This window comes from Pithys albifrons, chromosome Z (genome assembly GCF_047495875.1).
Source record: "Pithys albifrons albifrons isolate INPA30051 chromosome Z, PitAlb_v1, whole genome shotgun sequence".
In the NCBI taxonomy this organism is placed as follows: domain Eukaryota; kingdom Metazoa; phylum Chordata; class Aves; order Passeriformes; family Thamnophilidae; genus Pithys; species Pithys albifrons.
Genome location: NC_092497.1, coordinates 48,651,817 through 48,677,897, shown reverse-complemented (window position 1 = coordinate 48,677,897; position 26,081 = coordinate 48,651,817). Strand labels below are relative to the sequence as shown.

Below are 26,081 nucleotides of genomic sequence, written 5' to 3'. Positions count from 1 at the left end.
TTAATTTGTTTGTTAGAACAACTTTTTCTATCTCGTTTGAATTCAGGCAATCTTTTTTCCTGAATTTGTCTCTACAAGAATTGTCTATTGTGAGAAAAAGCATGAAAGCTTCACAGGCATGAATTCTTTAATTACTTTCTTCACATTTAATTCCATGCAGAGACCCTCAAAATCAATCCGTTGGTGTGGTGGAAGACATGTGCTGCCCCTATTAAGAAGAATCATAAAAGAAGGTGCATTGTAAATTTAGGTGATCTTCCATAAACCACCCTTGGCTAGGAGCTGATTTGTCTCCCACTGATAAAATATCAGAAGAAATTTTACCTTTACTTTCATCCTAGCCAATAATTACCTCTGCAAAGCAATACAATCTCAGCCATCACAAAATCTGGTAACTGTGTGGCAGGAAGAGGCGTGCGAGTTGGGCACAGAGCTGTAAAGGGGTGACAGTTCTTGGTGCTTTGTACCCCCAGATTTACCCAAAAGAATGCCACAAAGGAACGGTCGCGGGGCTTCTTCCCAGAGGACTGAGGGTGGAGGATTATCGTCTTTACAATTTGAAGCTTGAGCTTGCAAAGGAGGATCAGTTTGATCAAGCTAAGTTTGATCCGGGGGGTGAGTGAATTACTGAGTGGTCTGTCTCCCAGTGCAGCCTTAGAGGGAACAGAGTCCCACGTCTCGTGAAGCAGTGAGGATACTTTTTATTGCATTCAGGCGCAAGGGGGGAGGCACAGATACCAAATTTCGGGCACTGATGCCTGGTAATTTGGACGAGCAACTCTCCTGAGCTGTGCCCTCTCCGTTCCGCGTCCGTCCCGCCCCGGCTCAGTGCGCGGCTGTTGCCGAGGACGAGGCTGAGGCGCCGCCGGCAGCGGCCGCCCTCCCCGCGGGAGGCCCCGTCCCGCCCCGTCCCGCCCCGGAGCCGCCCCGTCCCTTCCCCTCCCTCCCCGTCCCGCTCCGGGGCCGCCCCGTCCCTCCCCGTCCCGCTCCGGGGCCGCCCCGTTTCCCCCGTCCCTCCCCGTCCCGCCCGTCCCTTCCGCCCGCCCGACGCTCGCCATGCTGCCCCCGGGAATGCTCTGCCGGCCCCTCGCCGCCGCCGCCCGCCTGGCCCGGGCCCGAGCCGGCCCGCAGGTAGCGCCGAGTGCGCCGGGGAGGAGCGGAGCTGGCGGAGCGGGGAGTGGGGAGAAAGTGGACGTGGGGTCCGCGCAGTCCCCGGGGCAGGGGGAGGGGGCTTGTTATGGTCCGTCGCGGGCGGGTCTCGGGCTGTCGTTGTGTGCACGGGCGACCACGCATCGCAGCCGCGGGCCATCCGCAGAACGAGTAGCACTTACTTTGGGCAGGAGAATTACAGCCATTTAAGTTGGAAAAACCCTCTGAAGTCGTCGAGTCCAGCCTATGATCAAACACCAACGTGTCAACCAGACCATGGCACTGAGTGCCACGGTCAGTCTTTCCTTAAACGCCTCCATGGACGGTGATTCCACCACCTCCCTGGGCAGTCCATTCCAATATCTAATCACCCTTTCTGTGCAGAATTTCTTTCTAATGTCGTACCTAAACGTCCCCTGGTACAGCTCAAGACTATGTCCTCTTGTCCTGTTGCTGTTTGCCTGGGAGGAGAGGCCAACCCCCACCTGGCTACAACGTCCTTTCAGGCAGTTGTAGATAGCAAAATGGTCTCCCGTGAGCCTTGTCTCCTCCAGGCTGAACAACCCCAGCTCCTTCAGCTGCTCCTCATAAGACTTGTGCTTCAGAACCTTCACCAGCTTCATCACCTTTCTCTGGACAGAACTGGTCCTGCAGCATTCCCAGTATCTGCTCGAGCAGGAGAAGGCATCAGGGCTTCTCTTTTCCTGCAGAAGTCTGGTATGGGATGGGTTACTGCTGCAGGCTGACCACTTGGTTGGCATCCTGCATGGGTTTGTAACTGCTCCAAGGAGCTGTGACACATGGCAACCAATATTAGATGTGTCATGCTGCTTCGGGTGATTGAGGAGAAAGAGGTTTGGTCTTGGCCATCTGTATTCAACTACCTGAAAGAAGGTTGTAGCCAGGTGGGGGTTGGGCTCTTTTCCCTGGTAACAAGTGACAAGATGAGAGGAAGTGGCCTCAGGTTGTGCCAGGAAAGGTTTAGGTTGGGTATTAGGAAAAATTTCTTCACTGAAGGGATTGTAAAGCATTGGAACAGGCTACCCATGTAAGTGGTTGGAGTCACCATCCCTGGAAGTGTTCAAAAACCAGATGGATATGGCAGCTGAGGATATGGTTTAGTGGTGGACATAGTGCATTTGGAACAGTGGATACAATGATCTTAGAGGTAATTTCCAACCTAGACAATTCTGTTCTGTGGCTTGGGCTGTATGGTGTGCATACCTGCAGATGCTCATGAAATAAGACATGTCCAAAGTCCATCCTACAGCCATCTCTGTGCAAATATGAGTAAGGCCAGAGCTATGTTTTGGCCTTCAATTTTCAAGCTTATCTCAGAGATGAGTAGCATGCTCTAGGTTATGTGGACAGTTGCAAAAGTATATGTAGTTTGGGACCTCCAAAGTGTTTTAAGTTATATGAATAGAAAACCTGTCCTTCATCAGCGTTTGGGAAACAGACAGTAAGGGGCTAGGATGCAGACTTAAGAAATCTTGTGTTGGAAGAAATCACTCTTTTCCCAAGTGTTGGTATCTTTTTCTTTCTTTTGCCAACAATATGTAATTTGCTAATAGAATCATAGAATCATAGAATCGATTGGGTTGGAAAAGACCTCCAAGATCATCGAGTCCAACCCTCGAGTCCAATACTGATATAAGATCGTAATTAGAAAAGACAGTGCAGTGAGTTGGTTGGGTGAGGGCAGCAAAGGCAGATGCTGATGTTGCTTCTGCTTTGGTGCCGTCTTGGCAGCCTAGCTTTTGAATAATGTGTTTAGCCAAATAGCTTTTTATTGCTTTGATTCGTTGCTGCTGACTTTCTGAGGAAGGGGCTGAGAAAAGGAAAATGCCGCTTTGTTATGAGCTAATAATTAAACAATTGAGTGCAACAAATAAAAGACACATAACAGTCTGTTGCACTGCTGAAAGAAGTGGCAGCAAATTATGCACATGGGGAACTATTTCTGTGAAAAGTGTCACAAGATACTTTTTTGTAGTGGACATCATGAAGCAAGTACCCCTCTCCCAGCCTGCAGTAAAAAATCCTTCTCTAGCATGTCACTAATTAAAAGAAATTAGGCAGAAGTCAGCTTTGTGGCTTGACAATTAGTTTTACTTATTTTTCTGACTATTTTCTTTCAGGTACTCCTGGCTACAGGGCCCAGACAAGATAATAGCATTTTCTACGAAATTCGCACATATGATATTAAACCATCAAAGATGAAGGAATTTTTGGAGATGGTCAACAAGCACATTCAGTTTCGCACAGCTCACTCAGAGCTGGTGGGATTCTGGTACACGGAGCTGGGAGCGATGAATAAGGTGTTTCACATTTGGAAGTACGGTATGGCCACCAACCCTTTCCATTGCTCTGCTCTCTGTGTGTTCCCTGTCTCCTAGGCAAGAAGGTGAAGGGGTTGCTTGCTTGGCTATTATTTGTTGCTCTTACTGTATGGAGGTGCCTCCAATAAATGACGCCTGTACTGATTAGTGAAAAGAACACTTCAGAGCTTGCCAGGACAACTTTGACAAGTTGGAAGGAGAGAGTTAGAATTGTTCTTAAACAGCACTCTGCTCAAAACAAGTATAATAGAGGAGCTGTGGTAGAGTGTTTTGTTCATGGTAAATATTTTTAACTTATGGCCAGTTCTTCAAATGTCTTCAGAGTTTCAAAATGAATGGAAAAAAGGAAATATGCACACATATGCATCTGTATGTGTTTGTATGCATGTATAATTGTCCGAAAATTTTAGCTCATTTTAACTGTTCTCAAATTTTAACTCCCTTAAAACTGGGCATGTAATTTACATGCTTAAACTCCTTCTTCAGTGGGCCTATGCTGAGGCAGGAAGACGATCCACCAGTTCTGACTTCTCAAGCACACAAAGTGTTTCCTTGCAGATTTAGCCTTGATAGCAAAAAACGTTTGCAGTATAATCAACTTTTTATGTTGTTGGAGTTGGTGCTGACACGGAAGAGACAGGTGAGCCAAGAAAAGCTACAGTTGCACCATAAACTAGATCTACTGTCTGTGCTTTTTGTGAAGACAAAAGGATGTTGATACTTGGGTTATGGAGAGGTGAGAAGACACAATGGTATCATTTCCTTAGATACCTTCTGCAATCCAGGGTACAGGTGCATATTGAGACAGTGTGGTCATTGAAGTCCAGCATATTCACAGTACCTGTTTAGAATAAAGTATATCCCTTTTGTTTTGGAGGGGTGAATCATAGACTTTTAAAATGGCTTGGGTTAGAGGATATCAAAGATCATATAGTTCCAACCCCCTTGCGTCTCAACCATGTTGCTCAGGGCCCCATCCGACCTGGCCTTGAATACTTCAGGTATGGGGCATCCACAGCTTCTCTGTGCAATCAGTTTCAGTGCCTCACTGCTCTCTGAAGAATTTCTTCATTATATCTAATCTAAATCTTGCCCCATCCTTGGAGGTGTTCAAGACCAGGCTGGATGGGACTCTGAGCAACCTGGCTTAGTGAAAGGTGTCCCTGTCTATGTCTGGGAAGTTGGAACTAGATGATTTTTAAGGTCCCTTCCAACCCAAACTATTCTATGGTTCTAAATCTACCTTCTTGCAGTTTAAAGCCATTGCCTGTCCTCTTGTCACTCCATGCCCTTGTAAAAAGTCCATCTTCATCTCTCTTGTAGGCATCCCTCAGGTACTGGAAGGCTGCTCTAAGGTTTCCCTGGAGCCTTCTCTTCTCCATGTTGAACAGCCCCAGCTGTCTCAGTTTGTCCTCTGGACTTGCTCCAATAGGTCTATATCCCTCTTATGTTAGGAGCAGAATTACATCCCTCATCCTGCTGACCATGCTGCTTTTGCTGCAGCCCAGGATGCAGTTGGCTTTCTGTGCTGCATGTGCACATTGCCAGCTCATGTCGAACTTCTCTTCCACCAGCACCCCCAAGTCCTAGTGCCGGACCTTGCAATTGGCCTTACTGAACTTCATGAGGTTTGCACAGGCCTAGCTCTCAAGCCTGTCCAGACCCCTGTGTGGCATCCTTTCCCTCCATCATGTAGACTGCACAACAGAGGTTGGTATTGTCAGCAAACTCAATCCCACTGTCTGTGTCACCAACAAAGATGTTAAACAGTGCCGGTCCCAGTACTGACCCCAGAGGGACACACCGCTTGCCACTTGGACATTGAACTATTGATTGCAGCTCTTTGCGGCTGTCCAGACATTTTCTTACCCACTGAGCGGTCTGCCCATCAGATTTGTGCCTCTCCAGTTTACAGAGTAGTATGGGACAGTGTAAAATGCTTTGCACATGTCCAGGTTGATGATGTCAGTCACTCTTCCCTCATCCACCAACATTGTAACCCTATCACAGCAGGCCACCAAATTTGTCAAGTATGATTTGCCCTTAGTGAAACCATGTTGGCTGTCACCAATCACCTTATTTTCTGTGTGCCTTAGCATAGTCTCCAGCAAAATCTGCTCCATGATCTTGCCAGGCACAGAGGCAAGACTGACCAGGCTGTAGTTCGGCAGATCTTCTTTATGTCCCTTTTTAAAAATGGGCTGCCATAACTTCTCAAATGTGCTAGGTAGTGGCTTAGCTACTTTTTCTGCCAGTGCCCTCACAATCCAGGGATGTATCTTATTAAGTTCAATGGACTTCTGCATCTTCAGGCTCCTTGGTCTCAAACCTGATCTTTTCCTATGGCAAATGGGTTCTTTGTTCTCCCAGTCCCTGCCTTTGCCTACTGTGACTTGGGTGGTCTGGCTGAAGCACTTGCAAGTGCAGACCGAGGCAAAAAAAAGGTCATTGAGTATGTCAGCTCTTTTTTATGACCTAGGCGACCTTGTCTCCTATTCCCTTCCAGAGAGGGCCATGCATCTGCTTGCAGAAATATTTTAAGCTCACCTGCATCTATGATTAATAATTTGTCCTACTGCTCAGAACTTTTTAGCCTTGGCTATTGTTATTATAGCTCAATTAAAAAAAAATCTGTGAGAAACTTTCAGAATGCAAAACAAAGGAAAAACCTACACTTCTTATTTGTTTCCTAACAGTATTTTACATGTCTAAGTTACAATATCCTTTCACCTTGATTCATGAGACCCCTGCTTATATCTTCTTAGTAGTTAAAAATAATTGGTATATTTATCTCTCAGTGCTAAGATACTGATATTTCTTAAGGTTTTTGCTTCCTCTTCTCAGATGCTGGATTTTTTCTTGCATAATATTGGAAACTGTCTGCGTGAATTTATTGCTTAAGATGCCAGTGCAGCCTAATCAGTTGAAATTCAAACAATCTTAATTAAGTGGGTTTGTTTTTAATTAAGAATAAAAGGTTTAGCTTTTGGACATTTAACAACTTTTTATGTAGCTGAACATACAAGCATTACTACTACACTTTTAACATCACTTTATATAAGCCAAAATACATACTTCTATTAATTTTTTTCTTGTCCTGAATTTTTTTTCACTTCACTTCCTTATCCACTGTGCTTTCTCCAAATCCACTTATCCTTGAAAACTGTTGCCACATCCAGTAGTCTTTGCAGATGCCATATGTAAATATTTTTAACAGTAAAATTGCTTAACATATTTAAACATTTTGTAAACTTTCTTGAAAAAATTCTTTTGGCTTGAAACCATTTTAATCTGAGAACTAAAGCAGAATTTTAAAGGTTTTTTTTTTCAGAATTTAAAGGAAGCTTACCACATCTGCTTCAAGCTAATGCACTGTTTAAAATTACCAGTTTCAAAATCAGATAAGGGCAGCTTACTTTCTTGTAATTACACATTTTGATTGAGTCTGATGTGACATTAATGCATTTTTTCATAGAATTCTTTTCCTTTCTTACAGATAATTTTGCCCACAGAACATCAGTCCGGCATGCACTAGCCAATGACAAAGACTGGCAGGGAAAATTCATCTCTGTGGTTCTTCCCTTGATAGAGAAGCAACACAATGAGGTTGCTTATCTAGTACCCTGGTGTCAACTTGGAAAGCCTCCTAAAGAAGGGGGTGAGCTCATCTTCTTTGCTGATTCAAGTTACCAATACTAACAAAAAATGGCTTAAAGTTTAAACCAGGTATTGCATAGTTTTATAACCCCTTATGTAACAAATGCATGTGCATGCACCCACGTGAAAAAGGTGGCATAATACAGATGAGGGACAGAGTTTTTAAGAAGGATTTTACACTAACTTACATCAATAACTGACTAGAACCCTGCCCATTAAGGTTGTTAATGATCAGGGTTGTGAATTGCTAAATGAACATGCAAAATGGCAGTGCCATAGTAGTTAGTGGTCAGAGCAGTCATCCCAAACTTCCTTTGCCTATCCATCAGTGAGAGGGCATTTCCTGGAGACACTTAGGGTATAATTGTTGCTCTTTTTCACAGAGGTTTTTCTCTTTTATCAATTTGCTTTGATAATACTGCATCTTTTGCATAATAGTTTAAAAAAGATTACCTACTTTTTGTAACAATCATAGGTTGAATGTTAAAGTCCTGCCCTTAGGTATTTTAGTTCTCTCTGTAGTAAAACTGATGCTAATAATATTGACTGTTCCCCCATTTATGAACATTTGCAGAATTTGTTGCATGAAGTGACTTGGAAGAAGCTTTGCTTCAGCCCTCAGCATGTGCATGTATACAGTAATCTTTGTTCTTTATTTCCCCAGAATTCTGAATTTTATGCTGTTGTAGTTGAATTTGAAAGCAGTCCACTTTTCTCCTAAATCTGGAGAGACGACTTTTTAAACATTTTGTTGCTGTTGTAGTTTATCTCCAATCCATTGCTGGAGAATGACACCAGACATACATTGTCATAGAGCAAGTGTCTGGCTTTCTGTTACAGTGTCAGCCATTGTGATCTGAAGTAACTACTAAGACAGGTAACTTTTAGCAGGACTGGAGTTTTTTTCACAAATTGTGCCATTTTTCTAGAAATAAGGGAGAGTGTTTGGAGTCAAAGGGGTTTGTAATGTGATAAACCACTTCCACTACCAGAAAACAGCATGAGGCTTAGAAAAGACCACCTGGCATTGCTCCAGCAGCCACCCAGATCCCTCAAACATGTATAAGCACTTGTGATTTCTGCAAAGAAGTATGAATCTCCCAAAATTTCCAGGCAACACTGAAAATTTGCACCAGGTGCTGGGATGTATAGGCAGTTTCCTGCTGACTCCTAATGGGAGGGAAATGTAGTACTGATTTCACAGTAAATACATCATGGCCATGACACACTGTTTGAAAACAGACATTGATTTGTATTTCCTTCCCTATGGTGGTGTTTGCCTTTTATTCTAGGGGTATATGAATGGGTTACCTTCCAGATGAAGCCTGGTGGGCCAGCACTGTGGGGTGAAGCATTTCGAACTGCAATCAATGCTCACGTCAACACAGGCTATACCAGGCTGATTGGTGCTTTCCACACAGAGTATGGATTACTTAACACAGGTACTACTCAATTTCTTGATACAGACTTTGGCATGGGAAGGGATAGAGGGAGAGGGGCAAGCTCTCATCCTGGATCAGGATTGGTCAGCTTGCTGAAAACAGTGTGGATCACCAAAGTCCTGTAAACAGTCCTTGAACTCAGCTTTGTCTGTTGAGTTACAGACTCAAGCCAGTTGCCACAATCTTAAAAGACTTTCAGATCTGTTGTTAAAGTCAAATCACGTAAAGGCTCAGTAAAGGATCATCCCACAACTGACTTGTTTGGAGAATTGCTCCTGCTAACTTCAAGACATCTAACAGATGAAGACACATTGCTAGGACTTACGGTATGGGTTGTATTGCAACACAACAGTATTCAGCTGACTTTATTTGTATTTTCTCAGTCCATGTGTTATGGTGGAACGAGAGCCCAGATCACCGGGCAGCGGGAAGACACAGTGCCCATGAAGATGCCAGAGTTGTAGCAGCTGGTAAGAGATGATGGATCCAGAGAACTCAATGTTACCTGCATGCCTGCTGAGAAAAATATTACTTTCATTGGATTAATGACTTCATTAAACATGTGTTTAATTTCAGTGCGCAACAGTGTCAGGTTCTTGGAGTCCCAGCAAAATGTACTCCTGATTCCTCTGCAGTGCTCACCGCTGAAATAACCTTCCTTGAAAGGATGTAACTAACGGCAGAAGAGACAAGATAGAAGTGCTGTCAGCAGGTGACATGGATCCCCATATCCTCATGAACTGAGCTCTTCTTCAGCTGACAAAAAATGGATGCAAAATCCTGATCACTAGTAATGTAAATCAGCACCTTGGTATCAACTGCTAAACAGAAGTTCATAGTATTGTTTCTACCTCTCCAGGAAAATGAATTTGAGCTGTTATCATTTATGACATGAACCACACTTCACCAACCTTTTATTTTAATGTTAAGTACTTACCACTTTTTTGCATAGCTAGATCACTTATCAAACATTGTAAGTTAAGTGCTCTTTTCTAATATTGCAATCAGGGATGGTATAATTTTCATAACGTACTTTGGTACCTCTTTATAATTACCAAATCATAGTTATTCCATACTGTTTAAATGTTGCCACATCTATCTTACTTAGTTATGTTTTAATCAGGTATCTCATTGGGATACTTTGTGTTAATTCTGAGCAAAGTAAAACATCAGTGTAGCTGGAATTGCACTTAGGTGCTACAGTGCTGCTGGTCAGGTGGTATGGAGCACCTTCTTCTGCAATTTATAGGTACTAACTATAAATTGCAGAGCACCTGGGAGGTGTTTTCACACATTAATCACGAGCCTGCAATGAGCAATTAGTTTGATTTCTCTGTTGAAGTATCTTTGTGTAGTTTACCTAATGATTATTGCTTCTTCAAAGCGCATCATAGATCTCATAGAAAGCACTAAAAAACAGCTATAGGCAATTATGCTTATGTCCAAGGTGCAATGAAAATTCAGTGACTTACTTGAGTTGGGATTTAAACATCCAGAGAAGTTTGTTATGCTCTGCAGCTGGATTTGACAATTAAACCATTCACTGTTTTCATGACTTACGAGACACCTCTTTATTTACTAACTTTAGAGGCTTAAAGTAACACCTTTCAAATCTCGTACCACCTTACTTGCTGGGAAATAGTACATACTCTGTGCTAAGCAATGGAGATACTGGAATGTTATGCATCAAAGTTCACAACAAAACCAAGCATGACAAAAAGTTCTAGCAGCATTCCTCAGAAAACAAATGCAAAAATGACATTTGTGAAGACCAATGGTGCTAAACAGCTTTATTTTTTACTTCATACAAGGCAATTAGAGTGCCTTTTAATACTTCACATAACAGATATTAGCAAATACAAATATATATAACTTTTTTTTTTTGCTTTTAATGAAAATGTCCATTTAAGGATTTAACTTAGAAATTTCAGTTGTGAAATCTCTCTAGATTTTTGCAAAGTTAACAGATATTCCAGTGCAAAAATAGATCCCATTACAGATAGCATAAAGTGCTTAGAACGAAGGACCAACTATAATTCAGGAGGGAAAGATAAGCACAAAGTGGTTGTTTAACCAAGGGGAAAATCCAACAACTCCTTACTGATAAACAAATGTACTACAAAGAGGGATGCAACATGTCAATAGTACTGAAGTTTAAAATAAGTTAACACCTCAGTGCAGTTCATTATCAAGAGTGGTTCATATACTGTGTGTGACTCTAGAGTGATTTTTCCCCAATGCATACTTCAACAAGTAAATTAGCGTCTGTCTGAACTTACTCCATGACAAATCTTCATGCCAGTGTTGCATTATGCTGTCTGTTCATTACAAACAAGGCAGATCAGAGCTGTGAAAGAGTTTGGTTAATATCCACATTTAATGTAACTTTTTGCCACATATAGCAGACCCTTTAAGCATGACAGTCAGGGGGCAATAGGAATCAAGAATCTTTTTAGAGGGCTCAGGAAAGAGGATTATGATGTAACTGTTGTTTCCTGATAAATAATTTAAATGAGCAGTTACAAAGAGCAAACCACATCCCTTTCAGGACCAAATCTGAATCCTCCAAGAACTCGTTCTGTGTGCACTAGTTTGGTGCAGGGCAAAACTTAAGACCTTCACTTCAGAGACTTAATGCTGATTTGTAATAGTGATTTTTAGCAGTGGTAAGCATTCTGTACATGCTACTTGTTTCAATGATACTGCAACATACTTGCAGCCTATTATGGAGAAATGGCTGTAGCTCAGCTGTTTCTGCACCTGGAAGTCTGATGTATTCATCACCCTGTAACTCATCCCCATAGAGTGACGATGCCATAAAGGTAATAAGAAAGCGTGTTTTAAGTGAGGTATACCGATCCCCTTTACACTCCTTTCTCAATCCCCTTAGCAAAGTATTATATAGATTAAAAAAAAAGTATTAAAAAGGCACTTCTGCAGAGCCTGTAGTACGCTCTTACTTTACCTCAAGACAGAACATGGAGCGACCGTGAACTTGTTTTAACTGTGTTTTAAAAATGCTGAGTTTGTCAGCATTACCAAGTATACTTGGAAATATGTCATCAGCCTTCTTCAGGCTCATACCAGCCTCTTCACTGTTTGCTGGGCTGCTATGGGCATTCCCAGAAGAAAATAGTCCATGATTGATTCATGGAGTAGTATCAAGAACTAATGCAGAAACTGTGGGTGTTTAAGGCAAAGGCATGACATACAGGAATAGCCCATTTCCAAATCCTTTTCCAAATGTAAAAGCAAGACAGAGGGCCCTGAAAGCATACTCTCCCATGACTGTTGTACAATGTGAACAAGAATTGGTTGTTCTTACTATGTAATTTCCCCTCTAATATTATTCTGGCTTTGTAAAACTTGAAAAATTGACTGATGAACTACAGTTCTACTATTCTGAGCTATCTTGTTCTTCAAGGGGATTTTTACTGAAGCAGTTGTCACATGTATAAAAAGGATGTATTCTCCAGTTAGGGATCACCTAATGGCTGAAACTACACTGCACAACAGAAGCAGAACTTACACATTAATGTTATACCAGTTTCCAAACAGGAAAATTTTAGGTGAACAACTTGCAGTAATTGCAGATAGCAGCTGATTGCTAGAACTGGAACATGGTCAGATCATGAATGCAGCTATCTACCAAACAGATAGAAAGAGAGCATGGCATTGCAGGCATAATGTAAAGAAATACTGTTGCTACAAAGATCAACTGAAAGCATTTTCAATCCCTAATTATGCCATCTACTTATTTAAAGTCATAAATAATACTGTTAAAAAAATCTACATCTCATTTCTAGTTTTTATCTGGCAAAGCCAGAAATGGCAACATGCTTGTGCTAAGCAGTAATTTCAGATAATGGGTACCTTTCTGGTGCAAAGCAGGGGTTAAAGAGCAGATATTACAAATGAAAGTGACATCTCATGACTTTGAATTTGCTCTTGGCATTAGCAGCTTGTACAACCACTGAGTCTGCTGCTGTGACCCAAACCCTAGGTCTGCTTTTCACCCACTTCCTCCCCCTAGATGTTCCTGCAGCTGCTGCAGTACCTCAAAGGAGCAGTAAAGTACTTAGCTGCACAAATACCTGGTGAGAGTATGTTATTGATTGTGATGCTGGTGGGACAATCATTGCATTTGGAGGGTACACAGTTCTGCATATCACAACTTGCTGACGAAGATACATGGTTACAATGGCCTTTGTCTTGCCATTCCACCTCCACAGTACAGCTTTGTGGCCTCAGATTTGTCACTACTGAGCTACGCCAGTCTAGAAAAAGTAGCTGGTCAGGTAAGTTCTCACAACTTAAGGCTACAACACTGGTAGTGACTTCTTGCCACTGACTGTTCTGGTGCTTTCATTGCCAGCAATGGATGTAGCACCAGCAAATTGCCACTCCTGACATGAATGTTCTGAAGACTAAAACATGCATGTCTAAAATACCTGTAAATAACCACTGGCCATGATTCCTCAATGAATTATTTTAGCAACCCTAAGTAAAACATACTGTACAGAACAAAATACAGTATGGTTTAAAGCCCACAGCATCTAGTGGGTGCTTTACCACAGCTTCAGAGTTATACTGTAAGGAGCTAAGTTCAAGTCTTTCACTTGAGAACAGTACAAGACGACTCCATGAGGCACTGCCCCTGTAAAGGAATTGTTTTCATTGCATTGAATTGCATTGCATTTAATGGTTATCAGTAGAGTGTCCAGTTTCTTTTCCTCTGGCTTCTTCTTTGGGAGTATTCTATCTCAGGAAAAGGAAGTTTGTGTTCTGCTCATCATTTCTTTGATGAAATTGGCTCACACACAACTTTCTTTTACCTTCTCATCTTGCAGGAAGGAATTAAGGATTGCAATATCTACCACAGTCTGGTTTTTGTGCAATGACAGGTCCTTAGTATGGTCGTCGTCACTTTGGTCCTTAGCAAAATTTACAAATACCTACAAGAAAAAAGACCATGTCACACATCACCCTGGATTTTCGTTAATTTGGGGCATTTTAAACACTGGGCATCCTGAAATAGTCCTGGGATTCAGGATTCTGCTTTGTTGACTTGGCCTTAAAAGAAAGATCCTGTAAACTGGTGGATTTATTCCTACTTCTGCACAAAGAAGCTTTTGGCATCCAGGCTACTAAAAACTTACTTGGTCAAGTGTTGTCTGAGAAACGGAGTAGTCTTCTATGTGGAGTCTCTTTTTGTTCTGGGAGAGAATACTGAATATTTTGGCCAGGGAGGAGGGTGAAGATGGAAGCTGGTACTGCAGCATATTTCGATGCTTTTCCTTCAGAACACTTCCAGGGAAGGCATGCCCAAAGAACTCCTCAACAGGTTTCAGGTCTGGGTTTGCCCCTGCAATTCTCACCACTATTGTGTAACCATCTCCAAACCTGCGAACAAGAACACCAGCACAAGAGTTAAGTGCCTCTGAAATACAAGTTCAGGTTAAAATCCAGCAGCACTTTCCACAGTCAGAATAGCAATGGGAATGCCGCATGAGTAATTAAGCCTGACTGTATCTCCATAAAAATGCAGACAACTCTGCAGTGTAAATGAAAGGGAAGCAGCTACCTGTTCTTTAGATGCTGGACACTGCCGAGACACCTGAATCGTCCATTGACCATTATCGCCATTCGAGTGCACAGGGCTTCACATTCTTCCATGCTGTAGGCAAAAGTAAATTCATTAGCACTGCAAACAGCAGTGAAGGACAGAGTTGCCAAGCTGAGCTTAGCATCCAGCACTGGCAGATGCAAAAGGTAAGGTATGACAAGTGGGCTGCTACTTACCTGTGAGATGTGAGTACCACTGATCTCCCCTCCTTGATTACACTCAGAGCGCAGTTCCACAAGAAACGACGTGCTTTGGGATCCATCCCTGTTGTTGGCTCATCCTGCAAAATGTATACAAAAAACAGATTATGCTGCTTCATTCTACTGACAAATACTTCAACTTTGGAATGACCTGTCCATTCTGATTATGCATCCTGGAAACACTGAAAATAAGTAAATTTGACTCATTTTCAAAAATGAGAAAATAATTTATGTTCCAAATTTCAAAGTAGCAAACATATCCTTTTCAGAATTGAGAAGTACTGCTTATTCTGCAATTATAGTATTTTGAAATACCCAGTTCTAAAACAGGTTGAAGCCAATCAGCTTGCCTAAATAGAACACAAGTCTACTTTTTAATGCAATACGAACTTCAGTAATCCTAATGTCTGTTGTCAATTTTAATCTAAAGAATGCTAAAATATTTATTTCCAATTTTCATTGATTATTAAAAACACAGGTTTGCTTGTGTTCAGCAGGAAAGCTGTAATTTTTTTGTAGGCATAGAAATCTTGAAGATGCTGACAGTCTGGCATCATGTTCAAGATCCCTACTTCACAGTGATTTTGCAGAAATAAAAGCCTGGAGGCACTTTATGGCTTGCACCTAAATAGGGAATATTTATTTCCATGTGCTATTTGCTCATTTTTAAGTAACTAATGATGTATCTAAACATTAATTAGACATGAAATAACTAGTCTTCACTTAAATATGATTTTTCTGTTTCGCAAGAAAACTGTTAAGGAGCAAATGTGACAGACTTACCAGGAACACCACAGGTGGCCCTCCAATGAGGGCAATGGCTGTGGAGAGCTTTCGTCTGTTCCCTCCACTGTAATTCCCAGCATATTTTTCTCCATATTTCACAAGGCCCAGTTTCCGAATTGCCCACTCGCCAACCTATGACAGACAGCACAGCACCATCTTGAATCAAGCACAACAACATCTATATAAGGAGATTTTCCTCATGAGCTTTGGCTTTGAAAACAGTTTGCAGAAGGGCATTTCATCTGAGGATCTAATGTGCACGGATATGGGTTTTGAAACATCCAGATCAGGATATATGCAACCCTGTCCCTGGGAAGCCTGAATAGTCAAAGGGCTGCAGCTTAGCCAGTGAATCTGAGTTTAACATCAGCTCAGAATGTTAACCACTGGTCCAGTGCTCTTAGCAGCCACCAGCTTCAGTGAGCTTTCCTGTTACAGTGGACTTACAGCAGGGATGTGGCCACTACTGACACACAGCAATCCCACTGCGCATCTCAGCCCTACAGACAGATGGGATCTGCTTTGTTATTCAGGAGTATTGCTAATGGTGGCAAGAAGCAGGCATGGTTGCCCTGCAGACTAAAATGGGGAAGAGATCCAACTACTTCTTGAATCATATCCAGAATTGGGTCCCTTTTTATATGGAGCTACTGGGAACATCAAACAGGACAACTCAGCAACAATCTTAAAAGGAGCTTGCAGTTTTCACCCATCATGCCTCCTCTTAGAGAGGGATTCAACCTACTTGGAAATATCCTATGCATCATCTACCGACAGCAGTTCCTGTTTTGTAGCACAGTGAAAATTGCTATTAATTCAAGGAAACAGTACTGAGAAGGGTGCTCTGTGGTACTGGTAGCTGTGATTACTTGCCTAAAGACTGATAGTGTGGCCCCATGTCTGAGTGCTGAAATAGCAGCCATTTAATGATGCTGCATGATCAACTGAAAAGCTGTAACAGCCATCAGGAAGCTTCTATTAAGCTGTAGAGTGTTTGCTTCCTGGGACTTTGAAGAGTTAACCCTTGAGAACAGGTGAGGTTCTGCATAAGCTGCAGCTCCACAGCCCTTAAAATCTTAGAGAAAAAAAAAGTTGTTCAGTAGAGAAGAGCATCCACTGTGAGCACACAGGACCCAAATTATCTGCCCTTCTATTTAGTACAGTTTTCTAGGCAACAACAAAAAACCACAGCAAATTTTGGGTTTCCCTGAAGGAAAGGGGGGCAGGTTTTACCATATATTATCTTCAGCAACTTCACATCATGGCATTATCTGTGTTGCAGTGAGGGTGCAGGCAAGCAGGAACTTGCAAGTTGGTCACTGGGGTGGGTCCTATGGTGTTCATCATTTATAATTTACCTTGCAGACTTCTTTCTCTGGAACGCCTCTCAGGAGTGCAAAGAATTCCAAGTGCTCTCGGCCTGTCAGCAGTTCATTAACAGCATCAAACTGTGGGCAGTAGCCCATGTTCTGATGGACTTCTTGAATGTTGGACAAGATACTGTAGAAGAAAAAACCTTTTGTTAGGATTTAATGAGTATATGGTGCTATTTTGGATGTTATAAGGAGGAAAGTGAAACAGTGGTTTCAGAATCCCTGAAATAACAGAAATAGAGGATCTTTGAAGTCCATCTGGCCAAGTTACTTTTTCTCTCTCCCATTCTTCCTATTCTTTTTTTTAAAAAAGGACATTTGAATGTAAAAAAGCAGGTATTCAGAAGTGGCTGCCAGACTAAATCAATTTTCTTAAGGCCACTGAAGTACTTTACCAGACTCAAACAATGGCTGAAACACATGCCAGGAGTTGTAAAAGGGAAAAGTGGAAGTGAGTTTAGATGTGGAACAAAGGCTGTGAAAGCTGGAGGAGAAAGCTATCAAATTAGCAAAGGACCTACTTCCACACAAAGCAGAGGAAATATGCATTGCTTTTCACCTGTTTCCTTTGAGGAAAGCTTCTCCTCCTGTCACATCTGTATCACCAGTCAGCATCTTAAAAGTAGATGACTTGCCAGCACCATTTACTCCCAAGAGTCCAAAGCACTGGGGATATAAAAGAGCACAGTGTGTTTAAGAACAGGATTCAGCTGTATCATTTTCAGTACTGACAAGAGGGGACAAAGCAAACTCAATCCTCAGGGCAGCTGGAGAGACTCTTTACCGCCATTTTCAGAAAAAGCCTTCTAGGCTTTTAAGTATAAACCTTCAGACTAGGAAAATGAACAAACTGTGGTGCCACCTTGGTACACTGTCACCACAGTGTATCTGTGCCAAACCTTGGATACTGGAGTTTGGCCTCTGGTTCCAGGCAGAGTTTAGTATCTTCTTCAAAGGCAGAAAGACACAGAATCAGAAACTGCTTCAGCTTCCAATTTCCTTTGATCTGGTTTTGATCTTGCACTCTTTATGCTGTCTTGTGGCTCTTAAAATGCTGCAGTAATAGCAAAACAATTTGACAGATAAGCTTACCTCTCCAGGGGGGATTCCAACACAGATCCTATCAACTGCTGGCTTGCGCTTCATTCTGTAAATCTGAAACCAGAAAAAGAAAGAATGATAAGGACAATGTCAAAGAACCCTCATTACAGCCATTCATATCACACACTCCAAACTTGATCCAATTTTGACCCACTATATTCCTCTGATAAGGCATGAACTGCATAGTTTTGTGTCAAACGCAGGAATGCAGAAGTTTTCTGTCACCTTGGTTAGCTCCTTGATTTCCAAGATGTCACTCTGTCCTCCTCCACTAATTATCCTCTGCCTCTCTCTCGTTACATCCTCATCTTCATCATTCACCGGAGGCAGCTTAGCATAGACAGGCCTGGAGAGAGCAACATGATGAAGGTTTAACAGAAGATGACAGGAGCTTCGTAGGTACTATTCTCCCCATTTCATGGGGGACACCAATGAAAACTTCACCTGCCTATAGAGCTGCAGTGGAGAGGACAGCCTACCTGGGTTTTATGAAGAACCTGTACTGGATGAGCACTGTGATGAGGAAAAAAACAACACCCTCTACTGCCATGGCAAAGAGGTTCCTTCCCACCAGATCCCATGACAGAGGGGACACAAAACGATTCTCTCCTGCCAAAATGAGATGAAAAACACAATCACTTTTCCAGATCAAGGGGAGTGGGCCAGCGTTTCTTCCCCACAGAGCTCACCAAGTTGGGCAATGGGACAATTGATGATCAGCCAGTTGCAAGACAGAAAGGACAGACCACACAAGGGGCCTGCTGTGATTGCATACATATTTCTTACTGTAATAAAGTCTGGACTCTGGCTCAGAGAATTAAGTCTGCAAAGAAGGGCTGGCTCACCTTTTCAAAAGGTTAGTGAAGCACATAAAGACTATGACTGAGGCCTGGCATCTACATGCCAGAAAAAAAATATCCAGCTTTCCAGAACCTCAACCACTCATCTTATTTGGCCTAATGGTCCTCTTTATACAATTGTCTTCATGCACTTTTATTTCATGCCCTTAACAACCCAGAACTCTGGGGTTCTGTCTGCCAGGCTCTCTTCAGTCCTTGCAAAAACCTAGAGGACGGTTGTGGAGTTGCCACCTTTGATCAGGTCTATGCTGCTAACTCTGCACTTTCAGTTCCTGAAAAGTTAAGAGGAGCTCATCCAGAGCAGACTCAAGTTTTCTCTGTTCCTTTGAGGCCACTGGCCCTGTGACACAATTTCACTTACCAAACCTCTCCAGAGCATCAGCCATAGCCTGGTTTTTCACCATGTCAATGAGTCCCCGCCCTAAGCAGAAGTGGGGGAAGATGAGGAAGACAGACTTCAGGATGTCATTGATGTCCTTCAGCTTCTGTTAACAAAAAATCAAGTGCCCGTAAGCCATCTAAGCAGAGAGCAGCCACCACCTGCTAAGGGTGACCCAGGTTATGACTGACCCCTCTTTCCCTTCCCCAGTACTACAATTGCACTAAAATTCAGGGGTTACATGTTCTATCAAGAGCCAGTGCCCTGGCTCCTCTGAACAACCAGTTTTGTTGAGTTGCTCAAGATGCTTTTAACACAAGCAAACTGCAACAGAAGTAGAGACTTCTCGAAACAGAGTCTAAAAGGTACTTTCTTCAAAAAGGCTACAGAGTGAGGAGACAGAATTTGTGCTTGTACAAACTGGTTATGTCAGTGGCTGTGGACAGCTCCTCCCTATCCCATACTGAAGACTCTAATACTTTTCTTTTGTTGTCTTCCAGTTGGTTTAGCCCATGGACTGAACTGAGAACAGCCTGAGGAGAGGTTCCTGTTCTGCCAGGCACTTCTAGCATGTACTTTTGTTTTCACTCAGGTAAACAGCTTTGTAACAAAAGGGACCACCATCAAGGACTGCCTCCTTATGCCAGCAGGAAGAGGTACAATCAACAACTAACTCCCACGGGGTCTCCTGAGCCTTTTCCCAGAAGGAACACTTCACACCAGTGTGTGTTAAACAGGGCTGGCTAAGACATGTGGGGTTGTATACAAGCACAAGAGGAACTTCCTCAGTAGACATCTGGCTTTGAAAAACTGAAAGGAGGTGTTAAGTTCCCAACATAGAGAAGTATCTACCATGGAGGCAAAATTAAGGACAACTAAATGCTTGAGTGATTAAGTGGCCTTAGTAGATGGAAATTGCCCTTCATTAGGAACATACAAAAAATCCATTTGAATGTAAGAAAATTGTTGTTTGTTTTGGTTTGGTTTTGTTTTTATTTTTGGTTTTGTTTTTTTTTTACCGTAAGAGTGATTGAGAAGTAGAAGAGATTGGCCAGAGGGACTAGAGAGTCTCCATCCCCAAAAATGTTTAAATCTGATGCCTCTGAGCATCCTGCTCTAGCTGATCCTGCTCAGAGGCTGGACTAGACACTCGCAGGAAGTCCTTTCCCACCTTAACTATTCTGTAAATATAGCTGAAGTGGGCTTTAACCCATTTCCACCAGAACTTGTGTTTAAACTCCTGCTGGTGTTAATGGGTACAGGCCAGGGCCTAGCTTTTCTGGAGAACTGGCTGCTAAAGGCAACATGGCACCAACATGCAATTACACTGCAGCAGCAGAAGACAGCAAGGAACTTCTCAGGAAACATACGTTGTTGGTGAAGAGCTCCAGGACGAAGGTAGCCACACTGCCGTTGATGCCAATGAAGAGATTCACACTGGTCAGCACAACATATGCTGTGCTGGGGATTTTGAACACGAAGGAAGCTGGATACATGAGAGGGGTGATGGACCACCTGAAATGAAGAAAGGCAGCAATATCACATAAGCACCTTCCAAGTCAAAGAGCCTTCCCAGTCATCCTCTGATGAGAAATCCCTTACCCATAGAGAAACAGAAGGAGAGCCAGCACAGGCAGGTTGGAAGAGGATACATAGGACTTCTGCTGGAAGCAGATGAAGATGATGACAACTAATGTGGCTGGAACAATGTAGTTGCACTGGAAAGGAAAAATGTGACTTTAGATTTCTTTCCAGATGACAAAAAAAGAAAGATGTTTTCCTGGTCTAATCCAATAGTTTTCTAAACATTTCATGGTTCCCAAAGTTGTTTTCAATGCAAGACTCTTAAAAGTGTCATATGTGAACTACAATGCAGTACACATGAACTTGCACTTTTTGGTCCCTCTGGAAGTAGCCAGTAGACTCTCAGAGGTTCAGGACACCACATGTTGGAAAAAAACCACTTTGGACAGAGTAGAACACGAGGCTACACAAATATTTTGGGGCAAGCGTGACATAGCAAATGCTGATGATTGAGCCTATGGTTGTCTTCTCATTCTCTGTTGTGCTCCTTTGTCCCACTGAGGTGAACCACTGCCCCAAAAAATTAAATACAAAAGTCACAGTCACAGTTGGTTATTCACTGAAATAACATGGTGCCCAACTGGCCCAAACTTCACTTGGGACCTCAGTGCAAGACACCCTGAAAAAAACAGAATGAAGGACAGTCTAGCACAGTCAAAGAAAGCCCTTACCATATCCCATACAAAGTTGGCCAGCCAGTAGATGACAGGCTTCACACCACTGATGAACTGCAAATGTTTAGCCTTGCTCACACGTTCCTGAATAAGGAAAACTACAAAGCTGGCAGGAACAAAGGACATGGCAAAGATCACACAGATGGAGACGAGGACATCAACAGATGTGGTCATCCTGGACAAAAAAAGGGAAGAAAACAAAGTGCTTGTATGCTGGTGCTAGCTCCTTTGAGATGAGATGAAGCATTTCATGCTGGGCAAAGCAAAAACTGTTTCTTCTGCTGTTCTTATTCTACAGGGTGAAGGATAACCACACCATTCTGTCTTAAACTGCACAGTTCTTCTCCAGCTATATAACAAAGGGAACATGCACACCCAGCTGGCATTTCAAGGATAGTAACACAACCTGAAGACTGGTTAACAACATAATTGTAATAGATTGCTTTCTCCTTTCCTTGTCATCATCATTTTGTTTCCCACCTAGTGCATTTCTTGGTGCTGCTAGGGTTTGGGGTTTTTTGTGCTATTTTAAAGTTCAGAGATACCTGCCACTGCTTTACACATGTGAAGATGCAACTGCAGACATGTTATGGGTCTTGACTTGGGTAGTGGTAGGAGTGCAGTAGTCAATGACTTAGTGAAGTAAACCCCGTGCATTACTGGGTGCCCCTCCAGGTTGAGACAGTGGGCAAAATGAACAGGATCTTATCAATGACTCCTAGTTAGATGGTGGCACCCTGGGACAAAAGAATGACCATATTCATGGTGACATGCTTTTTTGAAGGTGGCTGAGAGGAATTTTTTAAATGGCAGATCTGAAGATTACACTGGTTCTTAGAAACTGCAGCTATCAGGGACTCAGAGACAGAGAAAGTTTGTACCAAATTCTCAGGAGAACATGTTGCCACCTGCCCAGACCTAAAAAAATAAGGTTTGCATTGTCAGAGCCTTAATGCCACAGGCCACTGAGTGTCCACCAGCAAGGCTAAAAGCCCTCCATGTTGCCTCTTTCCAGTAATCAGCCCAAACCCACGCACATTCACATCAGGACTTACAGGGCCACTTCAGAGAGCTGCTGCTTGGTGAGGTTCAGTGGGTGATTGAAGGCAGTGATCCCATAAGCACTGGGGTTTTCACCCTGCTGCAGACTGGCCCGAAGGATGGCATTGTTGATCACATTCAGGAAGGATGCAATGGCATGCCAGCCCTTGTTGTTAAACCACACCTGTGAGAGACCACATCAGCATCAGAAAGGCACGAGGTACATCATCTATCTAACAGGCTCTTAAGCCCTGCAGAATATCCCTTCCTCTATTCAGGGCATATAATTTCTTTCCTCATCCTTCCAGATAGCTTGTTCAGGGATAGAAGAGAGTTTAATCAATAAATACAAGAGGCTGCTGGAAGACAGCACTGATCCAGCAGTGAACTCGTTTTGGGACTTGGGCCTAGACTCAATGGAAGAAACAGATTTTGAGAAAACCCACACAAAAATGTAAACTACTTATGCTCCCACAGGGAACTCTGGTCTGCCCAGTTGTACAAACTGCTGTGATTCCAGGTTACCAGAGCTTCAAGTAGCAGGCACAGCAGTGACGATAGGTTCATTTACCTTCACATTGTTCTTTGTATCCAGGCCTTTCATGAAACTTGACAAGCTATTGAGAAATCGATCTCCAGAACTTCCCTGCAAACAAAAAAGACAGTTACTTTCCCTCTAAGAGTATGTTTGTTTATGTCCTGGGGTCTAGCAGGGGTTACATAATGTTTTTTACAGTTCTGAGAGTTTTCTTCCCATTCAACATCCTCTATCCATCAAGATGGAGGTGATAAGGCTGAGAAACTGCAGCTTTCCTCCACTCTCTCTTTTTTGTGGTATCATCAACAAGAGAGGTCAGACTTATGCCCGTTTTTTCCCCTAACAAAGTGTGATGAACAAGGTGGCAGGCAGCCTTCAAAGACATTGCAGCCCACAGGCAAGCAGTCTCAGAGAAAAATAGGGGTCCAAAGTCTCTTCTGAGCCAAGACAGACTCAGTACAGGCAGGCTCAACTGAGGTTTTGAAAGATGGCAGCAATCACTTGTTAATTCCCTGAGACAGCCCACCCTGTCTTGCCACAAAACACTCAGGTATCTGCAATCCCCACCGGCTTCAAACTGGAGTTGGGCAGAATCCACACCAGCAATGTGGGCTGCATAAACTTCAGCTGAGTGTGTCTCCAAGCCTTCTTTTACTCCCAGACAACTGCCTGGGAGATCCCAGCTCAGAGGCAGTGGGGAAAAGACACTGGTCACAGTTAACATATATATGTTCTTGTTTCCATGGCTTCTGAGTCATATCCCAAGTAACAAGACTCTGATACTAGTGCATCTTGGCTTTATGGGGGCAGTTGCTCACCTGTGCCAGCTCCAAGATCTTCTTCACCTGTTTAATGGCTTCACTGACTTCGTGGCTTGGAGGAAGCACAAGGGAACTGCTGGCTCCCAAGGAAAAGCCACCATACCTGAAAGTTCAGAAAGTGATGCTAAGACCTGATTTACTGATGTCCAGAAAATGCCACTCCTCCTTCCACTCCAGATGTCTCCTCTCCCTGCACTACATCCAACATATGTGACTCCACTCTTACATGAAAGAATGGCTTTGATTTTCCTGCATGGCTGTTTAGCCATGATGTCTTCTGCTCTTTGTTTCTGGGGTTAAATGCCCATATTATGACTGCTCAGCATGCTGTCCATTCATTAAATGCAACTATCCTCTGCTACCATTACAAAGCACATCTCTCTACTGCCCTTGGCTAGAAGGATAAGCACCTCCCAGGAATGTATACCAGTAGGCTGATCATGAAAATCTTTTCAAGCCAATACTGCTCTCTGTATAAGGCAGACAAGCTTTCCAGTAGTCTGAGGTTGTCCCAGTTTATCCTTATATATCTTCCCTGAACACCTGGCAGTTAAGACCCATATAAAACAAACTGGTGGATATGTTAAATTTAATACACTGCTCAGGGGTTAGGGGACACATACAAGCTAAAGAAAAGGCAGTAACTTACCTGAACTCATTCACCCAGATCTTATTCTTTAAGCTGCAGAGACAGAAAGTAGAGTTGATGTATAGTATTTAGAACAAGAGGAGACAGACCTATCAATGTTGCAGGCATATGACCAGAGGAAAGGTGCAATAGTCTCTCTCATCTGACACATGTCCCACCACTCCTCTTTGGTGTAATCCCTAGGGTTGGTACCCAGACTTTCCTCATACTCTGCCTACAAGTCATGACACAGCATCATTAATAAAACAGAAACACCACTTAAGCTGAGGATCAGGGTAATCTGAGAAGCTAAGTGAATCTGGCTCACTGCTGAAGACTTTGGGCTGCCAGGCTTATTTGCCTGATCTATGTATCCCCCATAGAGCAAGCAATATTTGGTGAGGAGGGAAGAGAGAGAGTGTTTAACAGCTACCTTTTCCCAATGATCTGCGCATAGGTCTTCACTAGGTAGTCTGATACATTGCGACCTGTCAGATTCTGGAGGATGTCAGCAGTGTCTTGCTCACGCTGGTGCCACCAGTGAAAACACAGATAAATGCTCATCAGAAAACACATATGTTGAGGCAAATAAATCTTGTGCAATGCTTCACATAAGAATCACACCCAGCCACTCTGCTCTGCCCACTGCAGTACCACTGAGCTCCCTCCTACCTGTGGGGGTGGCAGCCCACCTGCACCAGGAGGGCATACAGGTAGCATCTTCTTAATCTTCTCATTGCTGCACTCACAAGATGGGGAAGGATTCTCCATGCTCCAGTTGCCTTTTGAGAAGATATCCAGGACTGACTCTGGGACTACAGCAGTGGACCATTCCTTCTGCCCCACAGTGCAAGGAGTGTCTCTGTATTAGGGAAGAGGCAAGACAAACTCAGTTTAAAAACAACTATGACGGCCTTTGCTTATCAGTCATTTAAAGACTCAACTTTCTCAAGGTTGTTTCTCAAAGGAGCTTGACCTCACTGAGACAAACAGCTCAGAATGACGACCCAGCTCTGCAGCTTTTAGCAGATCCCAGTCCCAAAAACACTGAGGCTGGCCAACAATGAGTAGTGTCAGACACTCCTCTCTTTGCATTATAAGCAAGTACTTTATTTCAGTCAGTCCCAGCATGCACAGTCTCCAGTGCTCAAGGAGCATCTGGACAATGCTCTTAGTCATATGGTTTAGTTCTAAGTTGTCCTGCAAGGAGTAGGTACTTGGACTCGATTCTCATAGATGTCGTCCAACTCAAGATATTCTATAATTCTAAGACCACAGCAGACAGTCACTTCTTGGATGATCTTTCTGTCTTTGGGGCTCCAAACTACTGTTCTTCCTTCACCTTGCCTCCCTCCCCACATCATCCTGTGAACATGAACTGCAGTTCTTCCAGGTTAAAGACACACCCTCTCAGACTGTGAATACCCTCCAGGAAATAGCTACAGTCAACAACATACAGCAACACAACTTAGGTCCTTTACCATGTTCAGGACCAAACAGTAACCAGAGGAAGAGACTACTCTCTCCCTTTCATCTCTGTCAGCAAGGACTTGCACTTAAACCTCACTTCCTCACCATGCTGAGGTCTGATAACTATTTAAAAGGTTCTGAGCAGAAAAACTGAATGTAATTGCAACTCTTTTGGCTCCAATCCTGCTCTGACCATGCGTTACTATCATTCCCTAAAGCCAGCTGATGACCAGAATCTGGGGCTGGACTTCCTCCTTCCAGACTTCCTCATTCCATCCCTCCTTCTACTTACGGGATGGAATGCCCCTCCATACAGCGTGTCCCAAAACCAGGCTTATCAAGAAGGGCATCCAAAAGCTTTTGAGTGCCTGCATCTTCAGGAGCATCATTGCTATGGGTACAGCAGAAAA

At 43.0% G+C, this 26,081-nt stretch overlaps 2 protein-coding genes across 7 annotated transcripts in view; one reads left to right on the top strand and one right to left on the bottom strand.

Annotated features, from left to right (window-relative positions):
- The first annotated feature begins 1,021 nt into the window (after nucleotides 1–1,021).
- Nucleotides 1,022–10,145, top strand: NIPSNAP3A (nipsnap homolog 3A). The gene is made up of 6 exons (XM_071579941.1): nucleotides 1,022–1,131; nucleotides 3,291–3,492; nucleotides 6,988–7,149; nucleotides 8,441–8,590; nucleotides 8,974–9,060; nucleotides 9,167–10,145. The coding sequence occupies exons 1-6, from the start codon at nucleotides 1,057–1,059 to the stop codon at nucleotides 9,241–9,243; spliced, it is 753 nt and encodes a 250-aa protein (XP_071436042.1). The 5' UTR covers nucleotides 1,022–1,056; the 3' UTR covers nucleotides 9,244–10,145.
- Nucleotides 10,146–10,365: 220 nt separating this feature from the next.
- Nucleotides 10,366–26,081, bottom strand: part of ABCA1 (ATP binding cassette subfamily A member 1) — an 89,362-nt gene continuing 73,646 nt past the window's right edge. For all 6 annotated transcript variants that reach the window (XM_071579937.1, XM_071579935.1, XM_071579938.1 and 3 more), the window contains 21 exons: nucleotides 25,964–26,062; nucleotides 24,874–25,063; nucleotides 24,635–24,729; nucleotides 24,223–24,255; nucleotides 23,571–23,676; nucleotides 22,786–22,860; nucleotides 22,229–22,398; nucleotides 21,171–21,348; nucleotides 20,518–20,633; nucleotides 20,286–20,430; nucleotides 18,898–19,021; nucleotides 18,156–18,285; nucleotides 17,902–18,022; nucleotides 17,668–17,730; nucleotides 17,135–17,241; nucleotides 16,561–16,702; nucleotides 15,200–15,334; nucleotides 14,393–14,496; nucleotides 14,175–14,267; nucleotides 13,750–13,993; nucleotides 10,366–13,545 (listed from right to left, as the gene is read on the bottom strand). In XM_071579937.1, the coding sequence (XP_071436038.1) occupies nucleotides 13,405–13,545; nucleotides 13,750–13,993; nucleotides 14,175–14,267; nucleotides 14,393–14,496; nucleotides 15,200–15,334; nucleotides 16,561–16,702; nucleotides 17,135–17,241; nucleotides 17,668–17,730; nucleotides 17,902–18,022; nucleotides 18,156–18,285; nucleotides 18,898–19,021; nucleotides 20,286–20,430; nucleotides 20,518–20,633; nucleotides 21,171–21,348; nucleotides 22,229–22,398; nucleotides 22,786–22,860; nucleotides 23,571–23,676; nucleotides 24,223–24,255; nucleotides 24,635–24,729; nucleotides 24,874–25,063; nucleotides 25,964–26,062 (2,611 nt within the window). In that variant the 3' untranslated portion in view covers nucleotides 10,366–13,404. The remainder of the gene's footprint in view (nucleotides 13,546–13,749; nucleotides 13,994–14,174; nucleotides 14,268–14,392; nucleotides 14,497–15,199; nucleotides 15,335–16,560; nucleotides 16,703–17,134; nucleotides 17,242–17,667; nucleotides 17,731–17,901; nucleotides 18,023–18,155; nucleotides 18,286–18,897; nucleotides 19,022–20,285; nucleotides 20,431–20,517; nucleotides 20,634–21,170; nucleotides 21,349–22,228; nucleotides 22,399–22,785; nucleotides 22,861–23,570; nucleotides 23,677–24,222; nucleotides 24,256–24,634; nucleotides 24,730–24,873; nucleotides 25,064–25,963; nucleotides 26,063–26,081) is intronic.

What these genes read in the sequence shown, in the direction of transcription:
- NIPSNAP3A (XM_071579941.1), top strand. Translation starts at nt 1,057, where the DNA reads ATGCTGCCCCCGGGAATGCTCTGCCGGCCCCTCGCCGCCGCCGCCCGC. An exon ending in AAAGCCTCCTAAAGAAGGGG is followed by an intron (nt 7,150 to 8,440) that starts GTGAGCTCATCT and finishes CTTTTATTCTAG; the next exon opens with GGGTATATGAATGGGTTACC. An exon ending in GTATGGATTACTTAACACAG is followed by an intron (nt 8,591 to 8,973) that starts GTACTACTCAAT and finishes GTATTTTCTCAG; the next exon opens with TCCATGTGTTATGGTGGAAC.